Genomic DNA, 27,181 nt, shown 5'->3' with positions numbered 1-27,181 from the left:
ACGGAATAAATGGCCAGAAATGTACCTTCAAGTAACTTGATATGTAATGCATACGATGTAGGTACCCTACAACCCCCTGATTGGAGATAATTCGCCGACTGTCTCTCGTGCGAAAATAATTGTACGATATATGAATAGGGTATAATATAATATAATATAATATAATATAATATAAGCTTGTGTCCTGTTCGTGGCGGATTGTTTTGTACTAAGAATTTTAGATACGAAGTTGAATACGATTGCTCGTTTACCAAAACGTTTGTGAGACTGACACGTATCGCCGTACGTACGTATGCCATGCAGTTGATATACATACGATTCCACCCAGCTGTATAATAATATGTATTTAATTGGGCTGCGTAATTGTATTGTTTTTCCTATGCCTCCAGTACCGTGCATACAATTTCAAAGGCGACTGCATCGTCCGTATTCTTTGAACAATTAATTAAACCAATTTGCTAGCTGAAAGATGAAGTCCACGCGTCCATACGGTGTACACGCGATTGCGAATTAACTCATGTACGCATTCAGAATGTACGTACAACAAGCCGCGTTCGTTGGCCCGTAATGTGCAGAGCTTGGATTATACTTTTATTTTTGTTATAACGATATACGTTCGTTTTTGCCTCGGAGCTTATATAGCTATCGCCTTATCTGAAGAGCAGCGATCGTTTTGCTGTTTTCCATTATCTCGGAACATGTACCTTATTTTAAACCATCGCGTATTTTTCACACGACATTTTCGTGGCAAACCGAAGCTTTTCACGAATATGCTGTATGCGAGTGTGAATATCAAATATATAGGTCTGTGCGTAGTTTTCGAGATCCCAAAGGTTTTTTTCAATTTTTATCACAGTATCACGGCCAGTGTTAAATAATACGTCGTGCATTTGTTGCTGTGTACAAATCTTATCGCCACGGTGTTGTTTGTTTACGTTTTGTTATTTGGCTCTATTTTTTTTAAAACTTTATCATTTGCGCGCCTGCCTGTCTAGATTATAATACGTATTATGAATATGGAATAACTAGGAATTTCTAAACGATGTGATGGTGATCAAGGTTATACGGTCAAGTATGGTATTATAACAAGAGAGAAATTGAATGAAAATATTTTCTGTGAGCAAGAGGTGTAAATAAAGAGTAAAAATAAATATATATATATAATGTATTGTAATGAACAATGATAATCGCGTACGTTGAATTTATTTCATACGACATCCTTTCATAGCTGTTCAAATGATGCTGGGACTCGGTAATTAACCCCGTCAGTTTGAGTATTAGAAAAATACTTATCAGTCTCCTTATCGACTCGCAGTCGTGATATTTTTTCGGTAAGGATCACGGGATAAACCAATTAAGTTCGACTACTAATAACATCCCTGTATTGGTTGTGATTCAAATTTATTCAAATTTATTTTAAGGTAAAAAAAAAGATAATACTGTTGCTTAACGAGTCCTGCATTCTAATGATGAAAAACGGCCGTAGTTAGAAAGCATAAATAAGTCAATCTTTTTACGTTTGCATGTCAAGTTGCCTACGTCGTCGCATAAAATCGATGTCTATTTGCATCCTTGAGGTAAATCATAGCTGCGTCCGGTGTAGAAATAGCATTTGTTTCTGGTTGAATTCGATATAACATGATCGATTCGCAGAACCGTCATTTTCTAAACCAAACCTTGCGAGCAAGTGAAAATTAAATAACAGGAAGTATTCTGTAATATCCAGCTGCCAAATTTTGTGAACAGGATAACTCAGGTCGAGCAAATGGATTTGAAACTCAATGTAGTAGGAGTTGGCAGGGATGTGAGCCACGATAACTATTGAATGGAGTTGAACTGGCAAATGAACCTTATAAAAAAATAGTAAGTCTTTGAGTAAACTGCAGAAAGGGGTTATGCGATGTTTTGATCGTAATCAAATTTGACCATAGTTTAATTTACAGTAGCTCGCGTTGTATGCACGTAATTGAAATTTGATAGAGCATTTTCTTCTCGTAATTGTGTTTCGTACCAACAATTAATGTTGTCAAGGAATTATCAATCATGTACCTAACTCAAAATTCTCTTTAATCGTTAACAAGAGAGAAATCTGAAATTCACAAAATTTTAACTGCATTCCCTATCGTTGAATAGATCAAATCATTCACCTCTGGACTGACAGTCAAGAAATTAATCAAACTGTCGTTCTCACCTAGGAGTGATCGAGAATCACGGTGTCAAGCAACGCAAAGATTACAGTCTGTGTTTTATAAATATGCATATAGAAAAGTTTTTGGCCGTAGTGACTCGGTGCAGCGTGTCAAGCGTGTCGCTGAGGGGGGCCAGAAAATCAAGCCGGTCATGCGAATCGAGTCATTTCCGATCGGGGCCCCAATTGAATTGTTCAAGAGGTATCCGTAGGCGGTGCAGAATCCGGGCGGGTTGGCGTCACGAGTGGATTCCCCGGGGAGAGCTTCCATCCACCAGCGTATTAGCGATTCGAGAAGTAGTTCGAGGCCCGTTTTCTTCGCCGAGATTGGTCAGCGCTTCGCCCTACGTGCTGATCTCCTCGAACTCGAGAAACGGAGGCTCCGTTCCGTCCAAGCTGGCAACGCGGTGTCCGCGAATTCGACGAGGTATTCCTGATCCTTGGGCCGAGTACCTGGCCTACCGCGGCTTCTGCGGCAAGGAAGACCGACGAACCGTCAAACGCGATCTCGACCTCGGCTGCAAGAATATCTACGTGACGGCCACGGTGTGGAAGGATCTGGGACTGCCACTTGGCCAAGGAATTCCTGATCCCTGGAAGGTTCCGGCGGGCAAAAGCCAACGGGATTGCAAAAAGGACTCCAAACTGCGTGGCGAGAAACGTCAACATCGCGAATCGCGTCGATGTTGCGAGTATTGCAACGGACGTCGAATTGATACCCGAGTTTCACTTTCCAGAACCTCTTGCCACGTGGAGCAAACTGCGGTTAGCATCGATCGGCAGAAGCTACCTCAGACCAATGAAAATCCCATTGCGGAAACATTGAGTTGTCCAGCTGCGGGATGTAGATCGGTTAAAAACGTTCCAGATAATGTCACAGTACCCTGTGACTTAGAATGTCGAAACCCTTGTTCAGTTCTCCCGACAAACCAGCAGGCAGTTGACTTGCGTCAAAAATCTAGAAGACCGATTGAGTCCGATCCTAATCTACAAGGAAAATTAGCTGACGTCAGTTCTCATGTAGCGTTGAAATTTCCCCAGCAACGGATCCCCGTTGCAGAATTATCTCGGGACGCCAAAACTCCGGATAACTTGAAGTTAGCAGACGTTCGAACTACAGGACTTTTTCCGTCAAATTTTCATCAGACTCAGACGTCCAACTGCTTCTGCAAACAGGAGGAACATTCTACTCAGGATCAGGGTACATCCTGTCTTCCTTACAATCATTCCTCTCAGGATCTACACCGGATAGGTGGACTCACGCAGCCACAACTTGTACGAGACGAAGCTTGCGCGTGTGAGAATCGTGACTTTGGTCAAAAGCGGGTGGGTTTTGGGTCGAAGAATTATCCAGGGATCGAGACATCACTCGATCAGCGGAAGAAAAGTCTAAACGTGACGCAACTGCCGTGTGGCTGCGTTCACGTCTCACCTTGCAGCGAAGCGCAAGGATGTTTCGGAGACGTAGATGGACACGCTGGCGTTGGACGCGCCGGTATTACACCGCCGTCATTCAAGGAACCTTCAGGCCAGAACTCCTTCCGGTACAAATTACCCAAGTATTTGAAGCCAAAGCCGAAGGTGGTTTCGCGTATGCAGCGATTGTTTAACCGGTGCAAACCAATAAGCAGATTCAGACTCTCCGATGCGAAAGCCAAGGCTGTGACCGCGTCGGAGATCAACATGAGCTTAATTCCCGATGAAGCCAAACTCGTTTGTTGTCAATGCAGCTGCTCTTATCTGAAGATCAGAAATGTCCAAGAAGAGGCGGTACCGAGGAAGAAAAAGGTAAAATGCCAGTGCGAACAATGTCACGCGAGACGTGATCAACGCAGAGAAACGCATCGCGGTAAAGAGGCGAAGCAAGAAGAACAGGCTTGGGTTAGCCCTAGGCATCCCAGAGGAATGCGGCACGCCTGCTGGGGACGAGTTCAGGCCGAACCGGGAATGGCGATAAAATGCCACCCTGAAAACCCGGGAAATTCGTGCAGACCGTGCACGGCGCGACGGGAACTGCCGAATGGCTATGGTCAGGTCCGAGATCTTCGGTTACCAGAGTGCAAGGTTGTCATAACGAAGGGACAGCCATACTGCCCGTCAAAATTGCAGAGACAGACCCGACCATGCGAAGCTGCAAGAATCAACGAGAAACTGGAAAGTTACGGGAACTCCGCCGAGGTCTGCCGGTACCATGCGCCGTTGGGAGCGCCCTGGTATAGCTCTGACAGTGGCGAAAACGCCGACGTCTCCGAGGCCTCGAGACACAACGAGCAGGGTGATCCGATAAAGGGGGTGAGTGCTCCCGAGGTCACGATGGTCACCTCGTGCACCTTCATTAGTCGGATAAACCACGACACGGTGCTGCAGTGTCTGAGGGAAAGGAAAGGGACATCGAAGAGGGAAGAACGGCCTAAGCTCTCTAGTCGGGGGCCTGATTTGACGGGTCAGCGACGACCGAGCACTTACCAAACTCCCACGCCAACGACCGACAGCCCCAGGCCAAAAATCATTGCAAACCAGCTGCCGCTGCTTGACCTTGAAGAGTCTGCAGCAATCAATGACTCCCAGCCGTTGCCCAGCGCGGCGTCTATTGATCCGCCGACGAGTCTCTTGTCGTCTTATAAAGACGAAAAAACACCACGAGCCTCGAAAAGCCCAACCAACCCAACGAAAGCCGATAAGAAGCCACCCGAGTCGTCTGGAAAACGGATGAAATCGAGGAAGAAGGATGCAAAGAAGAAGCCCAACTCATCTACTGCCGATAGCTCTCAGGCTTCCAGGGTTAGCCAAGCGGTGCCCTACAACCGCAAATCACCGAATCCGCCTCAACGGAAAACTCGGTCGGTTGCTAACGACACCCTGCGCTCAACTGGCGTCACTGATAACGCAACAAGAACGTCAGACTTATCGAGGAAGAATCGCCGACTCAAGAACTCTGCCAACGAACCAAATGTAACCACGATCGTCTCTCCTAGGAAGATTTCAACAAATTCTTCCACGAACCACAGCCCGAAGAGTCACGTAAAGAAGTCAACTGCACCGTATGAAAAATCCAGAATGGCTCAGACCCCGACGAACAATTTAAAGGACGGTGGGTCGTCCAAGATTCAGGGACAAGCGACACCCGGAAGCAGTTCCGTCGTCGGTATATCTGAGATACGGTGTATTCCTGGTTCTTGTACCATAAAGTACCCTCAATTCGTCAGCGATACTCGAGAAGCTGAGAACTCGAGCCTGAGTCATACACTTTCCTCGCGATCAAAGATGGAAGAAGGAGAGGTTCAGAAAGAGAGAATGGGAGGTTTGGATTTGAATTGCATCGAGGAAGCTCGTTATACCCAGTCTGAAGATGACACCACGAGATCAACTGCAAATGCCAGCAGTGCTAAAGGGACAATTTCAGCAACCGGCAACCGGTATTCTGAAAATATTTCCGACGATAGGATCGTAACCACGCTCGTATCCGCCAGGAAATTTTCGACGAATTCATCAAGGAGCTGCAGTCCGAACAGTTGCGGGCGAAAATCAGCTTCACCGTATGAAAAATTCAGAACAGCTCAGGCCCCGAGAAACACTCCAACGGATGGCGGGTCCTCGGACAATCGGGAACAGGTGATACGCAGAAGAAATACAGCCGACGACATGTCTGGGGTACCTTGTCCTCCCGGTTTTGATGTCACGAGATATCCTCCGGCAGTTAAAGACACGCGAGAGGCTTGGAATTCGACTCCAAGCTACACTATCTACTCCCTGAAGGAAGCGGACGGATTTCATGAGAGAAAGCGAAAAGGTAGTCTAGGTTTCAATGCTAGCATAGAAGCTGACTGCAGCCAGTTGGTTGACGAAACACCGCACGAGTCGATTGGTCCCAACAAGCGGATTCCGCTTCCGGAGGGAGTCAATGGTCCTGTAATCAGAAGTTCGACGGATAGCGAGTGCTACTTGAAGTGGTGCATCCAGCGACAATCCGGACCCTGCAATGCCGCCAATCCAAGTCGTAAAATGTTACCCATCAAACGTCCCTCGTGGTTTGTTACCGAAGATCGTGAAAATGGTGAGCCTAGACCCACTGGGAATGAGGTTCCACTGGGTCGAAGGGCGTTTCCGAGCTCTAGTGACCAGAGAACCGTTGTCACAACCCCTTGTCAGCCATTTAAAGGTAGAGCTTTTAATTGCACGTCTCCGCATCCGAGGAAGAAAGTGCAGGATGAATTCAACGTCGGATGAATTGGACAGTCAGCTATACATATAAGATGTAAATATTCAATGAATCGCATTTGAATATCGATTCAGAGGATGACTCAGCGGCATCTAAATTAAACCAAACTACCGAAAATATATATTAATACGAGTAAGTGCCACCATGTGTTTCGTATGTGTGAAATATTATACGGCGAAAAATAAGAAATTAATTTTCAACCCAATTGTGGCAGTCAAAATTATTTACATTTTATAAATACGCAAATCCTAAGTCAGGATTATTTAACAATTTAGTCACAGTAACTGTCAATTTCATCGATGTCGTATCGGTTTCGATTCTAATGTTTATTTTCACATCAGATAACGCGAGAATTGACCTGAACCTTTAGATATTCGCAAGACAAAGCTTTTTTCGGCTTTTACTATGGACTATCATAATTTCGTTTGATTTTTCGATTTGTTATCGGTGATGGAATAAATCCGAGAATCGAAATTTAAAATAAACAGACTGTATGTCAAATTGGGCTTAATATTCATGGTATAAAATCACAAATTAGTCTTTAACTCGGCATGAATGAATTATGTCGAATAATAACTGATGTGAGCTTGCCCAAGGCAAAATGAAACTTCAGCGGCGCGCTTCACTAATTAAATGAGTAAACTAAATTAACTTTCATGCGTTATTAAATGAGGTAATTACTCGATGAGTACGGTAATTTAAATTCCTAATAAGATCGGTGTACGTTGTGGATGATGAATAATGGGGCTACCGTTTATTAAACGCAGCTGTTGAAGTCTGATGGATTTAACATTTGAACGCGTAAAAATAGGAATGAAATTGGAGTCGACGTATATAAAAATATTATTATAACGTCATCATTATGTAATCAAAGTTAGATTATTATCATCGAATATCAGAACCATCAAAGTAATAAAGACGTAACGAGGCTTCAGCTGCAAACATTATATTCCGTGGCTTTATCTGGTTTCTTTAAGCGTATACTGAGTTTCAACGTGGAAGTTAAAATGGTCCAAATTTTTTTTTCGTGTAGTTCTGGGCTACGAAACCGTATTTCATTTCATTTCCGTTGTCAATTTTAGTTGAGAATGTTTTGGGTAAACGTCACGTGGCAGTCGGGAATCGCATTACGGTAATTTAGAACCGACGTAAAACAGTTCCATTTGCCGCAGTTATATAACAAAGCTTTAAACGCCCATGGCGATAACGTGCCAGTGAATATTCCATCACGGTTGAAACGACGATGATAGAGTGGAACAAAAGCTTTTGAACAGCAACCCACAAGATAACGAAACGTTTATCTAACTAAACTAAGTAAAATGCAAAATCCGCATGTATCTTGTGACTATGGTTACATTATCGTATGACTTCAGATACAACTTCCGGCAAATACTCGTCAAAAGCTTGAAATTCCATTTTTCAGTTCAGCACTGCAACCTGGTTCTATGTTCCAAGATAGAATTAATTGTAAATCTTTTATGTCCACGCTTCTTCTACCAGACTGGACACGCGATATGTACCTAATCTGACACAATCATCGACTACTTTCAAATCACTGATGAAGCTTAAGATTGGCCAAGATAAGGTAAGGCGAAGACTTCTTAATTCGTAAACACGTGCAGCGTTTGCCCGACGTTTAACAATTTTTCTCAGTCTATATTTGCGTCGACTTGACTCAAGGCTCGATCAATTCCACGTGTCCACCTGTATCACGAAGTAACACAAGAATCTCGGTCCTCTGAGCACGTGGACCAAAATGTGAAACACGTGTTTCCCTCCAGCTTATTCTCTTGATTACACAAGATTAGCTCGGGCTTTCAAAACCGGCTATCCTATCTGGCTGCGCACCGTTTCTCCAACAGAAAAGCGATACGTTCGTGTTACGCCCGTTAAACACGAGCGCACGGCATGCCGTCAACACTTTTGAACCAGAATAACACGCGCAGGATGAGTGCTCACGATAATAGTTTGAATTCCGACTCGACGAGCGTGGAACACACCCGTTGCAATTTTCCCAGGAAATAGTGACCGCCGTATTTACCCTGCCAAAATATATTACGAGGCCTTTTCATTCGTGTTCAATTTACTATTAGTAGGCGATCACTTGTATCTATATGCGATGGAGAACTCTAAAATTTTACGTCAACTTTTCTAGATGCCCTCAAATTCTCTCCACACTTTTGAGAATTCAGAGTCAATTTTCGTGGCTGCATACATCCCTGAAGGCTACACGTGAGCCATTTAAACTATTATGTGAGACAATTTTCGATGTCATAACGGTCTCGTAAGACTGCAGATGAACTATCGATAACGTGCTAAATAGTCGAATGGAACCGGATCGAGGACTCATCGTGTCAGGAAAGTATAATATAGGTAGGTGAGGAAATGCTCGTCATCCATCATCATTGGTTATAATTGTCGGTAAGTCGCATTGCTTGTTCGTCAGCAAAGTTCTCTTTTCTCTAGCTGGAGGATGGAAAAGTAAGAAGGCTGTAAAATGAGTTCGTAATCAAATAGCGAGATCCGCGTTATCAGGAACACAAACAAGCAAGAAGATCGATCCAGCGTTTTATTTACGTGCGTTTCTTGACAAAGCGAAATTAGAAAAAAGCAATTTACTGTCAGTGTTTATAGGCGCCAAGCTTCCGTTGTCACGGCACCTGTAATCATTTTTTACTGTCGTTTCGCATGGTATGTCGTGATGTCTCGACAGATATAGTCTAGAAATCGTTTTTGGTGGTACACTGAATTTGTCATCTGATGGTGAATAACGTTGTTTAACAATACTATAAGGTTCAGCAGCCGTCACGTGTCTGCGCGTTATACGTGCTGAAGTAGCATGTCTGGAAAGTCACGTTCCTTGAAAGGTTCGTTCCTTTGAAATCGAGACTTTTTTCCCCTTCAATCTCCCAGATATGGAAAATACTTGCGCTGTTGCAATTGTAAGACTCAAAATATATCAGTCAACTTACAACAAATTTATTCTATACCTCAACTTGGCTACCCCAAGTTTTTTCGACGAATTTAAGCAGTCGCATACATCCAATTCCGTATGTCAATCGATGTACTCGTATCTTTACCATTTTCAGCGTGCAATAGTAATTACAATTAGTAAATTGCTCGTGCTCCAAACGCTTACGCAACTTGATACTAATTTTGTTTGGTAACATCGCTCTAACTTGTTTTGCCTTTCTATCAATTACGAGGGTCATTGAAAACGTAGTGCGTGATGCTCGGGCGCAAAAGCGCTTCGAGTGATTAAAGAACGGACGCAGTATCATTACATTGCCTCTCATAAAGCGTCTGAAACCTCTTCTCATACCCGCAGGCATCGCGCTTTATGCTCGAGAAATTACGTTCATTTCTTGTCATTCATTGTCGTATGAAACGTTGAAAGACCACAATTTTACAACGAGCAAGCACAATACATTGAAATCATGTTTATTAAGGGAACGTTAACTTACGAAACAGTCTTTCAGGTATTTTGGATCCACATATACGAAGGCAACATTAACCCAGTCATAATTATATTTGTTTTCCAGTTGAATATGGTACTCTCTGAAAAGCTGTATGAACCGGTGATAACCTGGATCGATATTGACATTAATTACATATTCAAAAATTGTCCAACTGTACACAAGACACAAATCTAGGCTCCGTTATACAATATTGCAAATGTGGTGAAAGCTCGTTTATTACAACGGTGTAATCAGCACAGTTCTTACGCGATTCGATGCAAATAAAAGTGAGCTAATTTAAATGATAACATCAGCCTGGCTGCAACTGCCGATGGTCATTGCACATGGAAACATTGACTGTCCGAAATCAAGTTGTGTTTGGAGTCCGGTCATTCGTTTCTCCGGCCAAATCATAGACTAATTATCGTTCCGATCTTGCCCCATATTAATTTCTGAGCTTGTATTCAATATGTCCTGTTCAGAACGTGTCATATATCCATAACTCTATCAAACTCAATTTTGTTTGATAAATCAGAGTTAAATGTCGCTCTCTGTTGACATCACGTGTTTAGTTCTGATGGTTTATTCATATGTATTCTAGTTGGTACTAGTAAAGACTGAATTAACATTTGTATTGATGAAGTATTTATTTCATACAGCGATAGTACGGATTGATATAGTAGTCAAGGTACAGTACGACGATTGATAAAATTGTTTACACTGAATACATTTGGGCCTACGATCAGGAAGAAGTAACAGCAGAGCTTATCAATTCGCCCGTCATCGATCCTGTCACAAGGACCTACAGTTGCGAACAATCATTCAGAGGATGAGCGTTCCCAACAGTGACGCCGTAAAGATTACAAGGTTCTTTTCATTGAGACTTTCGTAATCTTTCTACTTTGCACATTACAATCGTGCAAGTAGTTTGCGAGCTTCATTATACGATCTACCGACACACGTAATAGCAAGTAATGGTACAGTTATTGAATGATCCTAAAAGTTCACATGGTCGATCAGTAGGGAACAAACTGCACGTATAAATATTCCACGATCCATTGTTCATCGTTCCATGCGTTCGTCAGCTGCGGATGGAAAAGGAAGCAGATTGCGGTTGGTAGCTATGTGGTTATCTACATTGATGTGAGATTCTTCCTTTTACCATTGCCTTGTCTGTAATCATCAAAAATACACGTGTTGTTGATTAACATGTACCAGTGGTTATCACTTCCGCAAATCGTGACACTGCAGGTTTCCTGGCTTCGCATAACCGACTTAAGCTGTCCCAGGTTTTTGTCACATGTAGTTGTATAATATTTTTCAAGCTCATTGAGAGAGGAACGTGATGCTTTTCTTTAAATCTCACTTAATAGTTGACCGTTTGATGAAATTCTTTATTTCGATTGTAACTCTCCGCAGATTGACGAATGACTGAGACGTATGGATGACCTCTGGCTTCTTCCTTGATTCGCCTGGTCAGCATTTAACTCCGTTTACTAGTCGAGCAGGTGATTGATTTTCGGCATGAAGAAAATCCCGGAAAATTCTTGTACCTGCTATAAATCATCCATGCTTGAAACCGAGTAAAAAACATCGTTTCGAAAACTTCCATGCGCATGATTAGCGGGTGCTGAACGTCGTCGCCGCTGGCGAAACAGACGTGATGACAAAAGCTTAAGCCTCAAGCTATCAACTAACAGATCTTGTTTACGGTTTGCAATTAGATTTTTCCTCGGCAGCACAAATATTTCTCAGAAAGTTATACTGTAAAACGCACAACGCAATTCATTCTATATCTGCAGCGCGTGAACGTAATCGTTTACTGTAAGTAAATACATTTCAGCGAATAAAGCGATGGAAATTTTATACTGTACATATGCCCATAACCATTGACAAATTCAATATTACACTGTAATAATGAATATTTTACAAAGGATCTTATTCGCGTCAGTTTGTGTTTTGCACATCGAATTTTCGGGCTACTTACGAAGATCTGAAAAAATCACAAAAAACCCAAGAAAGCATTGTACAAAGATTTTGAGACCCTGTCAAAAGTGCCTTCTACATTCCACAAAAGTCTCTCTCTCTCTCTCTTTTCCAATCACTCGGATCGTTCAGAAGAATCCATAAAAATAAATATCGACTCGTAACAGTAAAATAACAAATTAACGTTAAGAAATAACAATAAACGTTAATAAATCCTTTCAACGCTCCAAATCATTCCAAGGAACGCAGAAAAACGATAATTGAATACAACAACTCCAGACATCACACTCGAATCCAGTTGTCCGCTTGACAGAGGAGCTCGTACCTATCATCCCAATCATCTTCATTATCGAATATGATTCGAATTTTTACCCGATGACGTCGTTGCGTCGAACAAAGAGTGATCGAACAAACGACGTCGATCTTTGCGCAACGTGCGTCGCGCTGATTACTCGCGGCGTCGACGCACAGCGAGTCGCTAATACGCTGCGTGTGTCGGCTTCACGGGGGCCTGATCCAACGGAAATGGGGGGGGGGGGGGGGGGGGGGGTTGGAGGGGTATGGAGAGGGGGGGGGGGAGGCTGAACAGCTGATCAGGGCTCGCATCGAGCGGAGCTGAACACTGTCGCACGTGCTCTCGTACGCTGAACTCGTACGTTGTACTCGTCTCGGACAGGTCGCGTTCTTGGACGGGTTGTCAACACCCTTGCGGTGTATACAGGGTGTAATAATTGTTTTTCGATTGCGGTTATTTGAATCTGGGAACGATTGTGCCGCGAACGATTGCCGTTTAATTTTCTTTCTCGTCTAACAATCGTTGACGTAAATTTTCCAAAAAAAATATCAATAAGCTGAGTAATAATAAATTGGATTAAAATAACGGGGTCTATGTGCAATTCAAGCTGTCGCAGGTGCGAGCAGCGGTGGACCGCGAAAGTTGTCATCTCTGTGCGGAAAGAGGAGCACCCTATGAACCCCCCCGACGGTGAGACTGCAGAGGAGGGCACTGCCCTCGACACGGCATTTCATGAACGTTGACCCCGCGCTTAAATTCAATTTATTTATATGTATATACATGCGTAAGTTATACGCGCATCGCTTTGTAGGTATGAAACTAGTTTTGTGTAACGAGTGTGCATGTAATAACCGGACTAGCTTGTAGATCAGCAGCGTCGCGTGACGTGTTTACGGGCTACGGTAATAATAATATTAAATAAAGTAATAACAACGACAGCATAAGCAACAAAAACGACAAAATTAATAACAGTTATTCAATATTAACGCTCGAGTGTTTGCGCGACGAGCGCGTGTTCAACTACACGTGCATTGTGATAACAACCCGTCCGTTGTACATTGTGTGTGAAAATATCGAGGAACACAAAGAAAACGGACCTCGTCATTGCCGCCGCAGTATTGTTGCGAAGATGAAGGGGGGTAAAAAGGAAACTGCACCGACCAGCGGTATCGGCATTAAAATCGGCGACGAGGATGTTCCAAAGAAAGGAGACTATCAGCTGATTCCCGTGAAATCTCCGACCGATGAGAATCTTCGTCCGAAGGCAAACGGGACTGCGATTTGCGCGAATGGCAAAGGTTAGTCATTTGTTTATACGTACTTACATGAAAATAATCAGCGTTACAACGTATATGCAATATGTATACCTATATCTACGTGCTTTTATTCGATGCCTCTTTTTACTATTTTCCTGAGCGAAAGAAGTTTTCATCACTTCGCTGTCTGCACGTAGATATTTTTACAACAAAGAACCCTGTCGAGTTTTCTGTGAAACTCACCGCGAGACGCCAGCAGATAAGCAATATACCGATTGTTTGTGCAATCTGACTAATTTCTTTCAAGGCAACGGGGCGTAAACTGATTTAAACGTCGTTTTTACCACTGCAATTCAGTATAAATATCCCTACGCAGCTGCTCGGTCGTAACAAAGTGCCCAATTAATACTGCTCCGAATCCTATGTTATACGTATATAATATAAACTCTTTACATTTTACATGTATTTTTAGGATGTAGAAAAGTGTCGGATGAATGGAAAGTACACCTGATAAATTCTGATCAGTTCTTGCATTTTGTTAACTGTTGAACACCTGTTCATTCTGTCGGTGAAATAACAACAAATAAGTCGTTTAATCAAATCGTGCGTCTGTTTTTTTTTTTTTGTTTTTCACTCTTTTCTTCATGTTTTAGCAAACGAACAAGATTTGCTCGGAATATTTCTTCTAGAGAAAAAAAATCTGACCAAAGTATTTACGAATTCGAAATATCGCAAAGATTTTACCGAGAGGCAGTCGCAACACGTGCGATAGGTTTATAAGAATGCTGGAAAAATGCTTGCGCGGTTTTAGGTAGACCTAGCTTCCAAGAATTTTTCTAATAATGCAAAACTAGGTTACGGTCTATTATACGAACGGATCCCCTGGACGCCGGGAATTCCTGCATGTGTGTATATAATAATCTGTACACCTTTGCTTTATACGTCCGTACAGTTCAAGCAATTTAAAAGTGTGTGCGTGCCCCGGAAGAGGGCGTGTGCTTTTCTACGAGGAGTTTCGACCTCAATTCCAAGCCTTGCACACTTGACTCGTTGCAAGGTGCCAACTGCACTTTTATTATCATAGAGCGGGAAACAATAGCTCGAGTGCGGAGATTCGACGACGTGCCATATTTTGATTACACATACTTGTAATTTTGTTTATTCAAATACCGAAATTTTATACGTGGGAGCGATTTTTTTTTGCGTTACATTTGGTACAGGGACGAATCGGTCCTCGTTACGGATAAGTGAATTGTAATTGCACTATGAATTTGTATACAATTGCAAAAGCATACCTCTGATACGTTGTTGTACAATTATACTCGGAACATTTGACAAATACTCCGGTATTTACGTTCATTTCCATTGAACAAACGCGGTATGTATTAATTGTTAAGTCAAAGTAAAAAGTATGACAATCATAATTGGCTACGTAATCCGATAATCTGGTGTAATTATTGAATATGTAGGATCTTGTCTCTGATCTACTGATTCGTGACATTGATTAATAAATTCAAGTGCTTTTAATGTCTTGGACAATGATTCTTATCGGAACGAAGTGTTCAATTTCACAGCGGTTAATTGTTTCGCCCATGTCTAGATAACAGATTAATTGTTTAACGAACACGTGCAAATTCGTACGCTTTTCCTGTTATTTCGCTCTCGGCGTTCTTATAATTCCCGGCAATGACCAATGGAATTATAATTGAACTTACCAGGAAATACTGTTAAAAAAAGCGTTAAATTTTCGCATACAAATTTATGAAACATTTTCGCAAATCCATAACCCGACTGTTATCGTTTATAAACGGTAAATTTTTTCTTGTAAAGCAAGAAATAAATATAAAAAATGGAACCGGTACAAGCGCCAGGAGCTTACTTATAATCCAAGCATGGACGATCGAGTTAATCGATATTTAATAGTCGACCAGCGTATCTACGAGATGCATAATCCATAATTTGGATTAACGCGACGCCTCGGAGACCGAAAATTGCCTGGTTATACGTCGAAGCTACGTTGCAGCTAGCTAGCATGCTAGCAAGAATGACAGGGAAAAAATAATTGCTGTTTCACGCGGATTATGCACGCTTTCATTAGTATGCAATTTTCAAGCGTGATCTGATGCGGCAGTAACTTTCCATGAACTAATGCCCTTCGTATCGTGCCACAATTAGACTGCACACGTACCTGTATCATACATAAGTAGTATGTACAACATTACGTGTATGTACGTACATGCCAATGCATGTATAACACGTCGCAGAAATATTGCGCGTGGAAATCATTTTATAGAGCTGCTTGAAAAATTGGAGATATCGGCTTGAACGGGACGTGTTTTTTTCGTCCTTTATGCTTGGCATTATACGCGTTTGCTCGTCGAATCTGCCCTCAAAGATATAGGTATATGTACTTATGCTATATACCCGTATCCGGATAAGCTGCAGATACGGCTGAAGCGACAGATAAGACTATCGATTGATTCTGTGTCATGTGCTAAAGACCCCATCAACAGAATTCAGGAGGTTTTGCGGTTTGGTGGGAAAAAGGTTAAAGTCGCAAAGAACGAGTAAATACTCTTTATTGAATAGCTTCAATGATATGGGACATAGGAATTAGTTTGGAAATTAATTATTCCTGAAATTTCACGAACACCTGAGTCATTCTGTTGCAGTCGAAAAAGCTTCGTCTCTACAAAGGTGCATAAACTACATTCTCAAAGCTTCGTAATCATACAAAATACATAGTATTAAAGTTCGAAACCAAAGTTTGGATGTTCGCATGTTCGGATGTTCATAAAGTGACGTCACCAAAAATTTTTTTTTCTCTTGACGTCATCGATCTATAGTAATCGTAACGACCAAAATCAGCTAGCCGAATTGCTCAGTCTGGAAACAACCGCGCAATAAAGCGGACGGATGAGAATCGCGCTCAGCAGATTTCGAGTATCGGGTTCTCTACCTCCTGGATCCTGCGCTCGGGTACGCTTCCTGGTGCAACTCGACTTCCAGGACCAGCGCTCCGCTCCGTAGTCCTGGCTGTCCAGGTCCTTGACGTGGTGTCTTTTGACTTTCTGGACAAATTTTCAAGTTTACAAGTTTGATTATTAAAAACGTGATGTTTTGTACTATCAAACCAATATGCATGCTTCCGATAACATTTCGAATCCGAAAAAAAAACCGAACGACCAGGATCTAAAATTGCAATTGGTGAGTAGTTGGTATATAATAAATAGGAATAGATGATAATAACGTCGTTCAATTAGAGCTAAAATTGCTGTGTTTCGTGTTTCAAATCTGTTGCACTTAGCTGATTGTTCTGTGGTATTTTTTGACGAAATTTATTGTCACAAAATCACAATACGTTATACTTACATGCATGTGCAAACGTGATTTGTAACATTCTATAGGAAAAATCTTACGGCCAGATTCGGTTTGCGTCACATGCACAAAGACAGTGTTCATTCCGTATACTGTGAAGCAAATACCAGAATTTTTTGGGGAGTCCATCGTGCCCCAGTCTCCCCTACAAATGTCATGTGGTAAAACACTGACAACGAGTAAGCGAACGCATGAGCAGAAAAACCAGTTACACTAGGCATCCGACCCTGAGCGAGCTGTAGATTTTTTGAATTTTTATCATTGATTTTAAATTTCTTTTAAATTACTCGGGAATACTTACCAGCATTTTTTTCTTACCTATGAATTGTCTGAGATTGAAACATTCGTCGAATTATATAGTTTAGTCGTCTAGTCGAAAAGTCTGAATACTAAAATATTATTATGCAAATAAACAACGGAACTTGAGCAGAATTATACGACTGAAATTGGGAAAAGGTCAGAAAGACTTGACACGTAATAACAATTACGAATCCTGATCTTGCAACTATTTTGCTGAATTGCTAGAAAAGAAATGAATAAAATTCAGAAAAACAGGCTGAATAATCTGTGAGTACGTATGAAACTACATGTCTTGACAAATAAAAACAAAAAAAAAAAAAAAATGAACCATTGACTACAAGAACTCTGTTTCGTGCGGCGAGAAAAAAATTTTTGATTTATCGCATATGACATTGATAATTATAATTAAACGTGTTCTTCTTTTGGAGTAGTTGGATATCGATTAATTTTTACATTGTTATATCTATTCTGTCAAGTATAGGGAACTGCATTTTAGTTTATTATAGTGATATTTTTGTACATGATTTTTTAGCAACATCTGTATTTCTGCAACAATAAAAAATGTTTAGAAATCTATTCGCGTGTATACAGTTGCGTCGTAAAATTAATCGAGTCGGGTTTCTGATAGCTTTGCATATGCATATGAGTGAACAACCGGATATGACGATATAAGAAAGTAAGCCGAAATTTAATCTGTTTACCCATCCACCCAAACTTCAGCTTTTGAAACTTCTTACGCATGCAAATTAGCGAATTATCTTCGCTATCATATATCTGTTTTCCTCTTCTGTTATTTATTTTTTTTCCGTATCAAATCCTTGTGCGTCATCTGATATTCCATGCTTTATGCAGAATTCGAAAAAATCCCATCTATTTCCCATTATATGACTAATCCTGATGTTTTTATTGTACGTTCTTGTGTAACTGTCTTCGTATAAATCGCTGTTTGTATAGTCTCATGTGACTCAATTAGAAACCGGTAATGCGCATAAAATTATCATTCAATAGGCATGGCGAAAATTTTCCGTTGAATGCAGCTCTTCTCCCAATCCGACACGTGTGTTCTAACAGGCTTGTAAACTTATGAAATCTCGCAGACTATTTTTCGAGGAAAGCTTATCTCTACAAAATTTATAACATGCCTTCACATGTATTTCACTCGATAGCCTCAGGAATTTGGTGAAACGGATGTATACAAAGCAGATTACGTTTATCAATTTCTTCCAACTAAGCAGTAAATAATCGAGCTAACAATAAATTCATCCTGCTTTTGTACCGCTACATGATAAAATTTAACCGCTATAAGTATAATCTTTATTGTTTAGGCACGTGGTCGTCGGCTGGTTGCCTGCATTAGAAATGAATGAATAATTTTAAACGGGCTAAAATACCGCACTGGTGAAAACGTGAAGCACTATTTTCAACCCCCATCGTCATAAAACATTGCACATGAACACTGATTTTTGTCAGCTACTCACAGTCAGCTGGTGGAATTAGAAAAACCAATTTTAAAGAGGCGTTGTATTACGTTGTTACAAATTATAAACGATGACTTGAAGTATGCCTTATTATTGAACCGATATTATTATCACACGAATAAAATGGTTTATGAAGAGCTGATTTGCGAATGAAATGAGCTGTTTCATAATATCAAAATTCAGATGATGGTAAGCGTTTGGTGTTATCCTTTGACAAAGTAACTGTAAAAATGGATGCTTAAGAACAATCTTTACTTAGCCCCTCTGGGATTATCCGAAATTTAGTAAACCCATGACAAACAAAACATACTGTAATTTTGAAAAGCCATCTTTTCGAAAAGTCATTCTAAAACCCCGCAGCAATAATTTTTTGCCGCCGATGTTCCGTTACAGTAACGTACGTTACTAACATCAGCCTCATTCCCAATAATCGGAGGTCTGCACAAAGGTGATGCAGCGAAGTATGCCGCGGTAATACTTATACACCGCTTTTCCTTTGTTTTCCTTCAAAGCTTGCGCAGCACGCCAGCGCCGCCATGCGGCAGGTGGAGGAGGCGACGTCCTAGTAGCAATAGCTGGTAGTGGTCGGCCGGAGGCAACGCGGGCGGCTCTCCGTGGCCGACGTATCGACTCGAGGAGCAACCCCTGAGGCCTCTGACTCGCGTGTGTGTCTCTCTTTGGCTGATGGTTGGATGGGAGATGACTGACAATAAGAATAAATGAAAGTAAGAGCCACGAGAGAGAGAGAGAGAGAAAGAGAGGAAAACTAGCAAAAAAAAAAATTCATTTCGTTCTGATAATTTACACCATCGCCGCACCGTTGCTGATCCCGGGGCGTCGTTTACTTGCTCATCGTTTACCCTACATATAATACAACATGTTATGTATAGTATATGCAAATAAAATGTCGGGGTGCGGTGAAATCGGTGCAATTGATCATCGCTCATTTCATGGCTGCCGCGGCGACGATGTTAATTAATTACATTTTCGACTCATCTTTTTTGATCCAATTGGTTTTTTCTCAACCGTTTCTAATCTCACGCTACGTGTGTACGATACAAATTATTGCGGTTAAACTCTTTGATTTTTTTTTTGTGCGTAAATTTTTTGCTCTTTTTGTTACGTTTCTTACTTTATCTTCCGTTTCATGATTTTTCCGTTGTTCTCGGATGAATTGATATGACTTTTCTTCGCGATGACTTGTGACTTTTTGTATCGTGACGTTTGATTAATTTGACAGCGTAATTTGTGCACTGAGGAAAAGATTCATTTACCTTGATTTTTTGATTCTACTGCAAGTAGATAAAAATAAATAAAAAGATTTATTCAATGCGAAAACGTATCGCATTTCTTTCGATCGATCAGTGATTTTTGTTTGCACAAAATTATTTCATTCAGTGGTATTTATGATGTAATTTCAAACCACTTCGTATAAGTAACGAGCAATTTGTTTAGGTCAAATAAAAGTGAAAATTGGCGGCTGATTTAATTCATTGTTCAATCAAAGAATCACAATTATAGACCGTGCAACAAATATTTTTCTCAGTGTGCTGCTGCACACCTTATATTATACCGTATTACAATTTATAGAATTATCAATATTCTCGAACGACATTTTTAAAATCGTACAGCTTGAGTATAAATTGTCAGTTTGAATTATTACCCTGTGTTTATTTCCCTAAATAAATGGCACCTGCCATTTTTTATGCAAAAATTAACGTTACAAATAAGGACATTTACTCTGTATAACGGAAGAGACGGAACCGGGATGACATGTGGCCTCGACCTTAATCCTGCAGCACCATTGAGAAGTATAAGGCTGCTTTTCCTAGTAGCCAGAGGCAACTGCAGGTCCTGTAGCAGAGATTGCGCAATCGCCCACGTGGGACATGACAAGGACCGTGCTTAGTAAGAACATGGAACTAAAAATTGCTTATCATTAGACGTTACGACTTGTCTTCTCGCGTGTTTTCACTTTTGGGCATTTCACAAGACTACGCATAATTTTGCACCTATTTTATAATAGTACATGTATAATATATTCAAAAAACTTGGGAGATCGCAAGTCGATTGCGAAACGGAGGTCGTTATACATTCGACGATTACTATCTACAACAAATAACAACGTTACTCTTTATTAATGACCTGTAGTGTTTCACTCTCGGTATAAAATATGTAATACTTAAACGTACGAATTATCTGCAACATCGATAATTATCGTTGTAATTCTTGCATGATATGATAGAATAACAGCTGATCTACAAAAAAAAAAAGGAACGTTCTGCGAAATAATATTCCATTGCGCTGCGATTTTCCGTGCAATTAATTATCATCATTATGTTGAAGATTAATCGTGGTAAGATAATATTTGGAAGTCATTATATATATATACATATATATACATTCTTACCCGAAAGCGTTCATCGTCTCCAAGGTTGAATTTTTTCAATCATCTTTTCATTACATTTGATTAAATATAAGCTTGGATAAACGGTAAACTTATTCAAGGGACACGGAAAATTTCTTTGACCGCGCCTAATATTTTCGCAGACAAAGTCGTGATTTAAAGAAAGAAAAGAATTTTGTGTGGGATGATTATAGGTTTTGTTTTTTTATAATTCAATTACGTTTTACCATTCCCGTTGAGAAAAAAAACTTCATGTTATTAGGAAAATATCGAATGTAAAAAGTGATATTGCTGCACAAATTTTGACTTATTTTGCATAACGATGAAAATTCGTTGAGTGTGTCTAAAGATAAATTGGTTTTGTTAAACCGAATCAAAGAGTATAATCAATTTTATTCAATTACACCACTATAACAGAGCTCAAGCACGTTGCATGTGATGCGACTCGTTTGCATGTATAATGTATACATACCCGTCTGTTCGCTTATTACACGAATTACTCGCATTTGCACATTTCATATTACACCGAGATGTATCGTATATGTATACCGGTAGGTATATGCATGTACGGACCGTGATGGTCAGCACAAAACTTGACCGTGACCTTTTATCAAGTATCCAATTATACCCTTTTCACCCCTCTTCGTGTCACGGCTGGTCAAGCAGACTGTGATCGTTTCGTTGGACACGCGTGAAAAGCTCTCTAACGCAAATTACTCTATAGATAAATTTTTAAATATAAAGCACGTTAAAACATGGTGAGCAACTAAAAAATGTTGACAACAGAAACCTCATTACTACCCTACTCGAAAAATTGTGTATTTTTATCGGTAAAGAAGCGATAAGAACGAATATCCGTTTTATGCGGAAGGATCGCATGCAGTATAATATTTCCTCCGTATGACGCGTCAAATTCGGGAATGACAATGCAATATATAATATAATATATAATATAACATATAATATGGATAACCTGAAGTTATCAAGTTGTTGAAAGTTTTCTTTGTAGACCTATAATGGATAAGTTGTGTAGAGTAGAAGAAAAAAATAACTAAACGGTCCCCCACCATCAGTATATGGTTCATTCGTATATTCACGTCACGTCGTGTTTGTCCAAAGTAAATTTAATTTCATTATGTCAAAGTTATAGCTAACGCTTTATTGTTGTTATGTTATTGTGAAGAGGCACGAAGGTTTCGTTGAATGCACTTGCAACGCATGCGTGATATAATGCATAACTGACAAGGTTCAAGTATCCCCAGTATTTGGGTAAAAAATTCTACATTTTTTTTTTTTTTTTTTACCGCACACGAATAGATCTGTTTCAAGAGCGGAGAGAAAAAAGGACGCGATCGTGGTTCTCGTATCCTTCTAAATCATACGAATGGTGAAATACGAGAAGGCGGTAGATAACGACGTTTGGTAACATCTGTTTTCACCAATATTCGAGTAACTTTTGATATCCTCCAGCTTCGAATACCGTGAGTATTTCGTCGCGTCTCGTTCCTTTCTGCTTTACTCCAAATTACGACGCGGAAAACTACCTGACGAACTGTATCGTGGTGGGAACTGTCAGTTTGAGCAAACTAGTGTCGTAGTTATGAGTAAACATCATGCCGTTGACACAGACGAACGATGCCAAGTCATGCAGGTATCTAGCGTCTTCTTCGGCGAGCTTTAGTGTCTTTTACGCGTCATTTGTCACGCAAAGTGTCTGGACGTAAGTTGTAGGATGAGTAAAAAACGCGGCACGTCTCAATTCACGTGCTCGGTGAATCGAAAGAGCTCACAATTTAATAGACTGTAAACGCGTTGGTATATCCACTGAGAAGATGTGGCGAGACCAACTCGGTTTACTCATTGGCGCGTACTATTCGTTGTGGATAAGCTTTTCCACGCCATTAAAGCCTCGAAAATCAGACTATTTTAATGGTTTCGATGGTTGGTTGAATAGAAATTAAGAGAAAATTAGTATAACCGACTCCGCAGTGCATGTTTACAGACAATTTTACCAGTGTATGGTACGGTTTTAAATAGGCTATGGTTCCATGTACTCGCCATCAGCTGTGGTTTATTTAAAACATGTGCCATATGTGAAGCAAGACAGCTTTTAGTCGAAGCTTCGGCTTGAAGTGGAGCTCAAGAGCTATACAATGCTTGAGGAAATTACCATGACTGTGCAGGTTTTTAGATTAATATTGAATATAGTGAGGTAAATAAGAATTTCCATTCACCATTCAACAATTTGGATATTGTGGAACGGCGCTTGCAATATATACGTAATATTGATTAGAATCTGCACAATTTTGCTTTTTTATCTCACTACCTTAACGACAGGGCGAACAGGTTTCTTCAAATTTTGATCGATTCCAATAGCAAGCGCTATTTCACTTCAACAGTTTTAAAATCGTATCTTGCATCAGGGTATTCAGTTGGTTAAACACGAGCAGGTACAGCTGGATCGCCTTAAGATAGTGAAAAAACTCAACAGCGCGACGTCTAGACTTCAATTTCTAGATTGGTGGTAAATCATAAAAACCTGTAAATGCCGAGAAGAACTTTCCGCTATTTTCTATGTACGCGTCGACACTTGAGAATTCTTATCTTTATTTACATTTGAACCTGACTTCCCGTAATATTTTCTTCATTCCACAATCACATCTCGTGTACTGTCTTTTCATTATCCGCAAGCTTGTCCGTTCTAAATCTTGAATGAAACATCTTTATCGATAAAACGTAACCTTGAGCGAAAAATTTAATAGATAATCACGTATAGACATTGTTCGCTTAATTAACGTCTCTGACAAACTTGGACGCTTATTGTTAACATCAGGGTGAAGGATCAAATTGTTTTTCATCAACTTGTGCAAACTGAAATTACTTCCAGATTGTTGATCGCTGAAATTTGTGTTCAAACACCGAAAGTCTTTGTACTAGAAAATTTCGACTTCGACTCTCGATTTCCTTATAAACTCTTATACTTTTAATACCTTCTCACATAAAGTTACGAAATCTAACAATAAGTTCCTAGAGTACCTTTGCGTAGAAACGTCCTTAAAAATTCGTAGAAACTTTCATAGAAATTTATAGAATTAATTTCACCAGCGACGGAATCGAATTATTCCAATCCCCCGTGTCTCTCACACTTCTCTCCGCAAACCCTTCAAAATCTTTGCCGCGTATCGAGAGCCAGGTGAGAGCTGTTGCGAAACAGTTGAATAATTCTGGCCGCGGTTAAAGAGAACTGCCTCCAGATATCTCGGGGCGACGGTGGAAATTTCCGCCGACCAAATGGAATAAACCCGCGCCATCGTCGTCGCAGTTCTGCCAACGTCGCTGATACAATGACCGGCCTGCAAATGCACCCCGAAACCTAACCCTCTTTTTCCCATGGCCCATGGCAACAATCGATGCCTTACGTAGCATCGTTGCAGTGCTTTCAGCGAGCTTAAACAAGGCACAGGTTGTTCTTTGTCCTCTGATTCTCATTGCGGAGTGCGTAATTTTATAGGATTATTTTTTTTTAGGACTCATTCCCTGAAGCTTGCTGCTTGTTTATCTATTTTTCTCTTAATTTTCTCGCGTTAACGCGTTATTGTGACTCATTCATCCTTGATTTACAAAAATATTTTCAACTTTCATTTTATTCCGATCCAAAATTTGACGGACCAAAATTATTTGTATGAAATAAGTCACCTTTACTACATCTCTTTCGCGTATGTTATCATCATACTGAAGTTAGTAATGATATTGTAACGATTTATGCTGAGGAAAAAACCGTTATTCCGTGATTTTGCAATTGGTTGATATTTGTTAAACAGTAATACAGCAAAACGTAGGCATATTTTATTTTGAAATCTTCGTTCCTTAAAAAGTCACATTAAAAGTAAGAAGAAAATGATTTTTTCCCCAATGTTTCGCAACGATAACGCTGCTAACTTCAACCTCGTAATTATTATAGAGAAGTTATTATGGAACTTCTCAACTTCTGTTACCGTTCCCTGAGCGCATTGAACCTCGGCCTAAGTCTTGTGCAGACATATTTATACTCTAACCTAACATCTTCCTTGAACGGGATTAGGTAAACACAAAAAATAGTTACATATGGTGAATGCGCTGCACCGCCTGCAGCCGGGTTCAAGCGATATTCCAGCCACAGCTTCAATCAAGATGATTAAAAAACCTTCTAGCGATGCGCGTCGAACGGCAATGATGTCGCAACCTAATTATAAGCTTACAAGTAATTCACGTTTTTTTATTACACTCCAACGCTGCGACGACAAAGAGAAATCGATTTTCTGCTTCTGCAAAACTGTCACACGATATTAATCCGACAGGAAATTCAATTAAAGATGCGAGAAGGACTTCGGGCAGATATCTGGAGAAATTATAGACGCTTATTCAATGACAATGTGCGGTGAGTCGAATAAGAAAGCACATTTTCGTTGAAGCGCACCACCGGATCGATGTAGAAATGCGTCGGGCCATGCAATACGGCTTTTAAAAGCACTGGTGCCGACGGCTCCGACGTCTTTGTCCTGTTTTCCCCTCGCCTTTCCATTCACAGACGCTCCGAGACCGCGATTCCTCTTTTCAAATCAAGCACAATCTCATTACGATAGTTTTGATTACAATGGTGTGATTTTAGGGACAAATGCATTCTGCAAGACTTGGGGGAGGGAGAGAGGGTGAAGGTCCAAATTTGAAAAGATGCGAAACTTGAAGTAAAGAAATTAAATTTTTACGAAGCAACAAAGTTTCGAATGGTCGGAAACCCGACGGTTCAAAGTTCCGAAATGTAAGATTTCGAAAAATAATGTTTCGGTAGAGTAAAATGCCGAAAGTTAATTTTTACTTTACTTTAAGTTTCACCATCAAAAAATTCGGAATTCGGTGCTTCCGGAACTTTTCAAATTCAAAATTTCAATCCCTCATTTCAATGCTCATTATTATGGTAATCGCTGGTTCTAGACGTAAAATCTGCTGCGGCAACTTGAATTTCTTTTCTTTGATGCGTAAAAAATCTCTCCATGCAGACTAAAATAGGAAGCATGAGATATATGGCAGGGTGCAGGACACCAAGTCTCAAAAACAGGCCAAGCGTACGAATCGACTTTATCAATATTTGATCGGAAATTTTAGTTCAACTTGTCGGTCGACGCAATTTATTGTATCTCGGTAGACATTAGACTGTCACTATTCGATGCAATTATTATCGTTATTATTACCTTACGAAGCTGCGGGTATAAAATTTGTCATATAAAACCAATATTATACGAAGGTTAGCAATTCCTTTATAGGGCCGATCGATGTGCAGGTATATGTTACATTATACATCGCCCTCATATTCCAGCCTCTATGTACAATACTTCAGTTCAATAGATATGCAGTGACGTCACTCGTTCTACCTTGCCGCTGCTAACTTCCTTGTTAATTATTATGCATTGCGTCTTTTCTGGATACAGCTACATACGCGCAGCTTCACATTTACATACCGTAAATACGTTTATTTATGGACCTGCGGCTTCCTCGAAATTTCATCGAGGCACGAACCGTGCTGTGCTGAAACTAAAAGAGCATGAATAATGAAAAATTTGAAAAGTCGCCTTCGTCTAGTTCCCAAGTCGAAAGAAGAAATTATACAATATTTATATGGTTGAAACTTGAAACCGGAAATAGCGCTTTGAATTTACACTATTGATTGTTGAAGAGAAAAAAAAAATTTTTTTGCACAATCTCTCAATAATTATTATTTTCTGCGTCTGTCTACAGTCTACATAAACATGTAAACTTTTGCAGAAACTATCGATCGCTTCCTTCTCGCAGTCTGTATCGGTTGAAGGCCGATGCAGAACAGGCCAATGCAACTCCAGTGCGCGATTGCATTGCGAGCTGCTGAATGACCTCTCACATCGCGTATCGTGACTCATGTGCAGGAAGCAACAACCTCTGGGTTCTGAATAACGGGGAAGTCGAGCAGTCTATAAACTCGATATTACATGTATAACTTATGTGCTGCTTGTATCCATAACTTTATCTAACTTCACCATCCTTCTCACGAATAGCTCGAGCACTGTGATTTTGAAACCTCCTCGGGCCTTCGTCGTTGACGACGATGATGATGACGACGATTATGAGCCATTTTTTGTACACCTAAAATGCTTTACGCGTATCACTGCGCTTTGTGTAACGGTTCTTTTTTATTTCACATCAATT

General features: G+C 40.5%; 1 protein-coding gene across 2 annotated transcripts in view; it reads left to right on the top strand.

Moving 5' to 3' along the window:
• Positions 1-12,462: 12,462 nt before the first annotated feature.
• The window catches only part of hrm (solute carrier family 16 member hermes), a 27,816-nt gene continuing 13,097 nt past the window's right edge, over positions 12,463-27,181 (top strand). Inside the window, exons 1-3 of one of the 2 annotated variants that reach the window (XM_046622439.2) lie at positions 13,317-13,444; positions 19,071-19,283; positions 20,314-20,466. In XM_046622439.2, coding sequence (XP_046478395.1) covers positions 20,448-20,466 — 19 coding nt within the window. In that variant the 5' untranslated portion in view covers positions 13,317-13,444; positions 19,071-19,283; positions 20,314-20,447. Of the gene's footprint in view, positions 13,445-19,070; positions 19,284-20,313; positions 20,467-27,181 lie in introns of both variants that reach the window. The other variant, XM_046622438.2, reaches the window with a different exon arrangement.

Source organism: Neodiprion pinetum, chromosome 4 (assembly GCF_021155775.2).
Source record: "Neodiprion pinetum isolate iyNeoPine1 chromosome 4, iyNeoPine1.2, whole genome shotgun sequence".
In the NCBI taxonomy this organism is placed as follows: Eukaryota; Metazoa; Arthropoda; class Insecta; order Hymenoptera; family Diprionidae; genus Neodiprion; species Neodiprion pinetum.
Note: the sequence above shows the minus strand (reverse complement) of the source record. Positions and strands in the feature narration are given on the sequence as shown.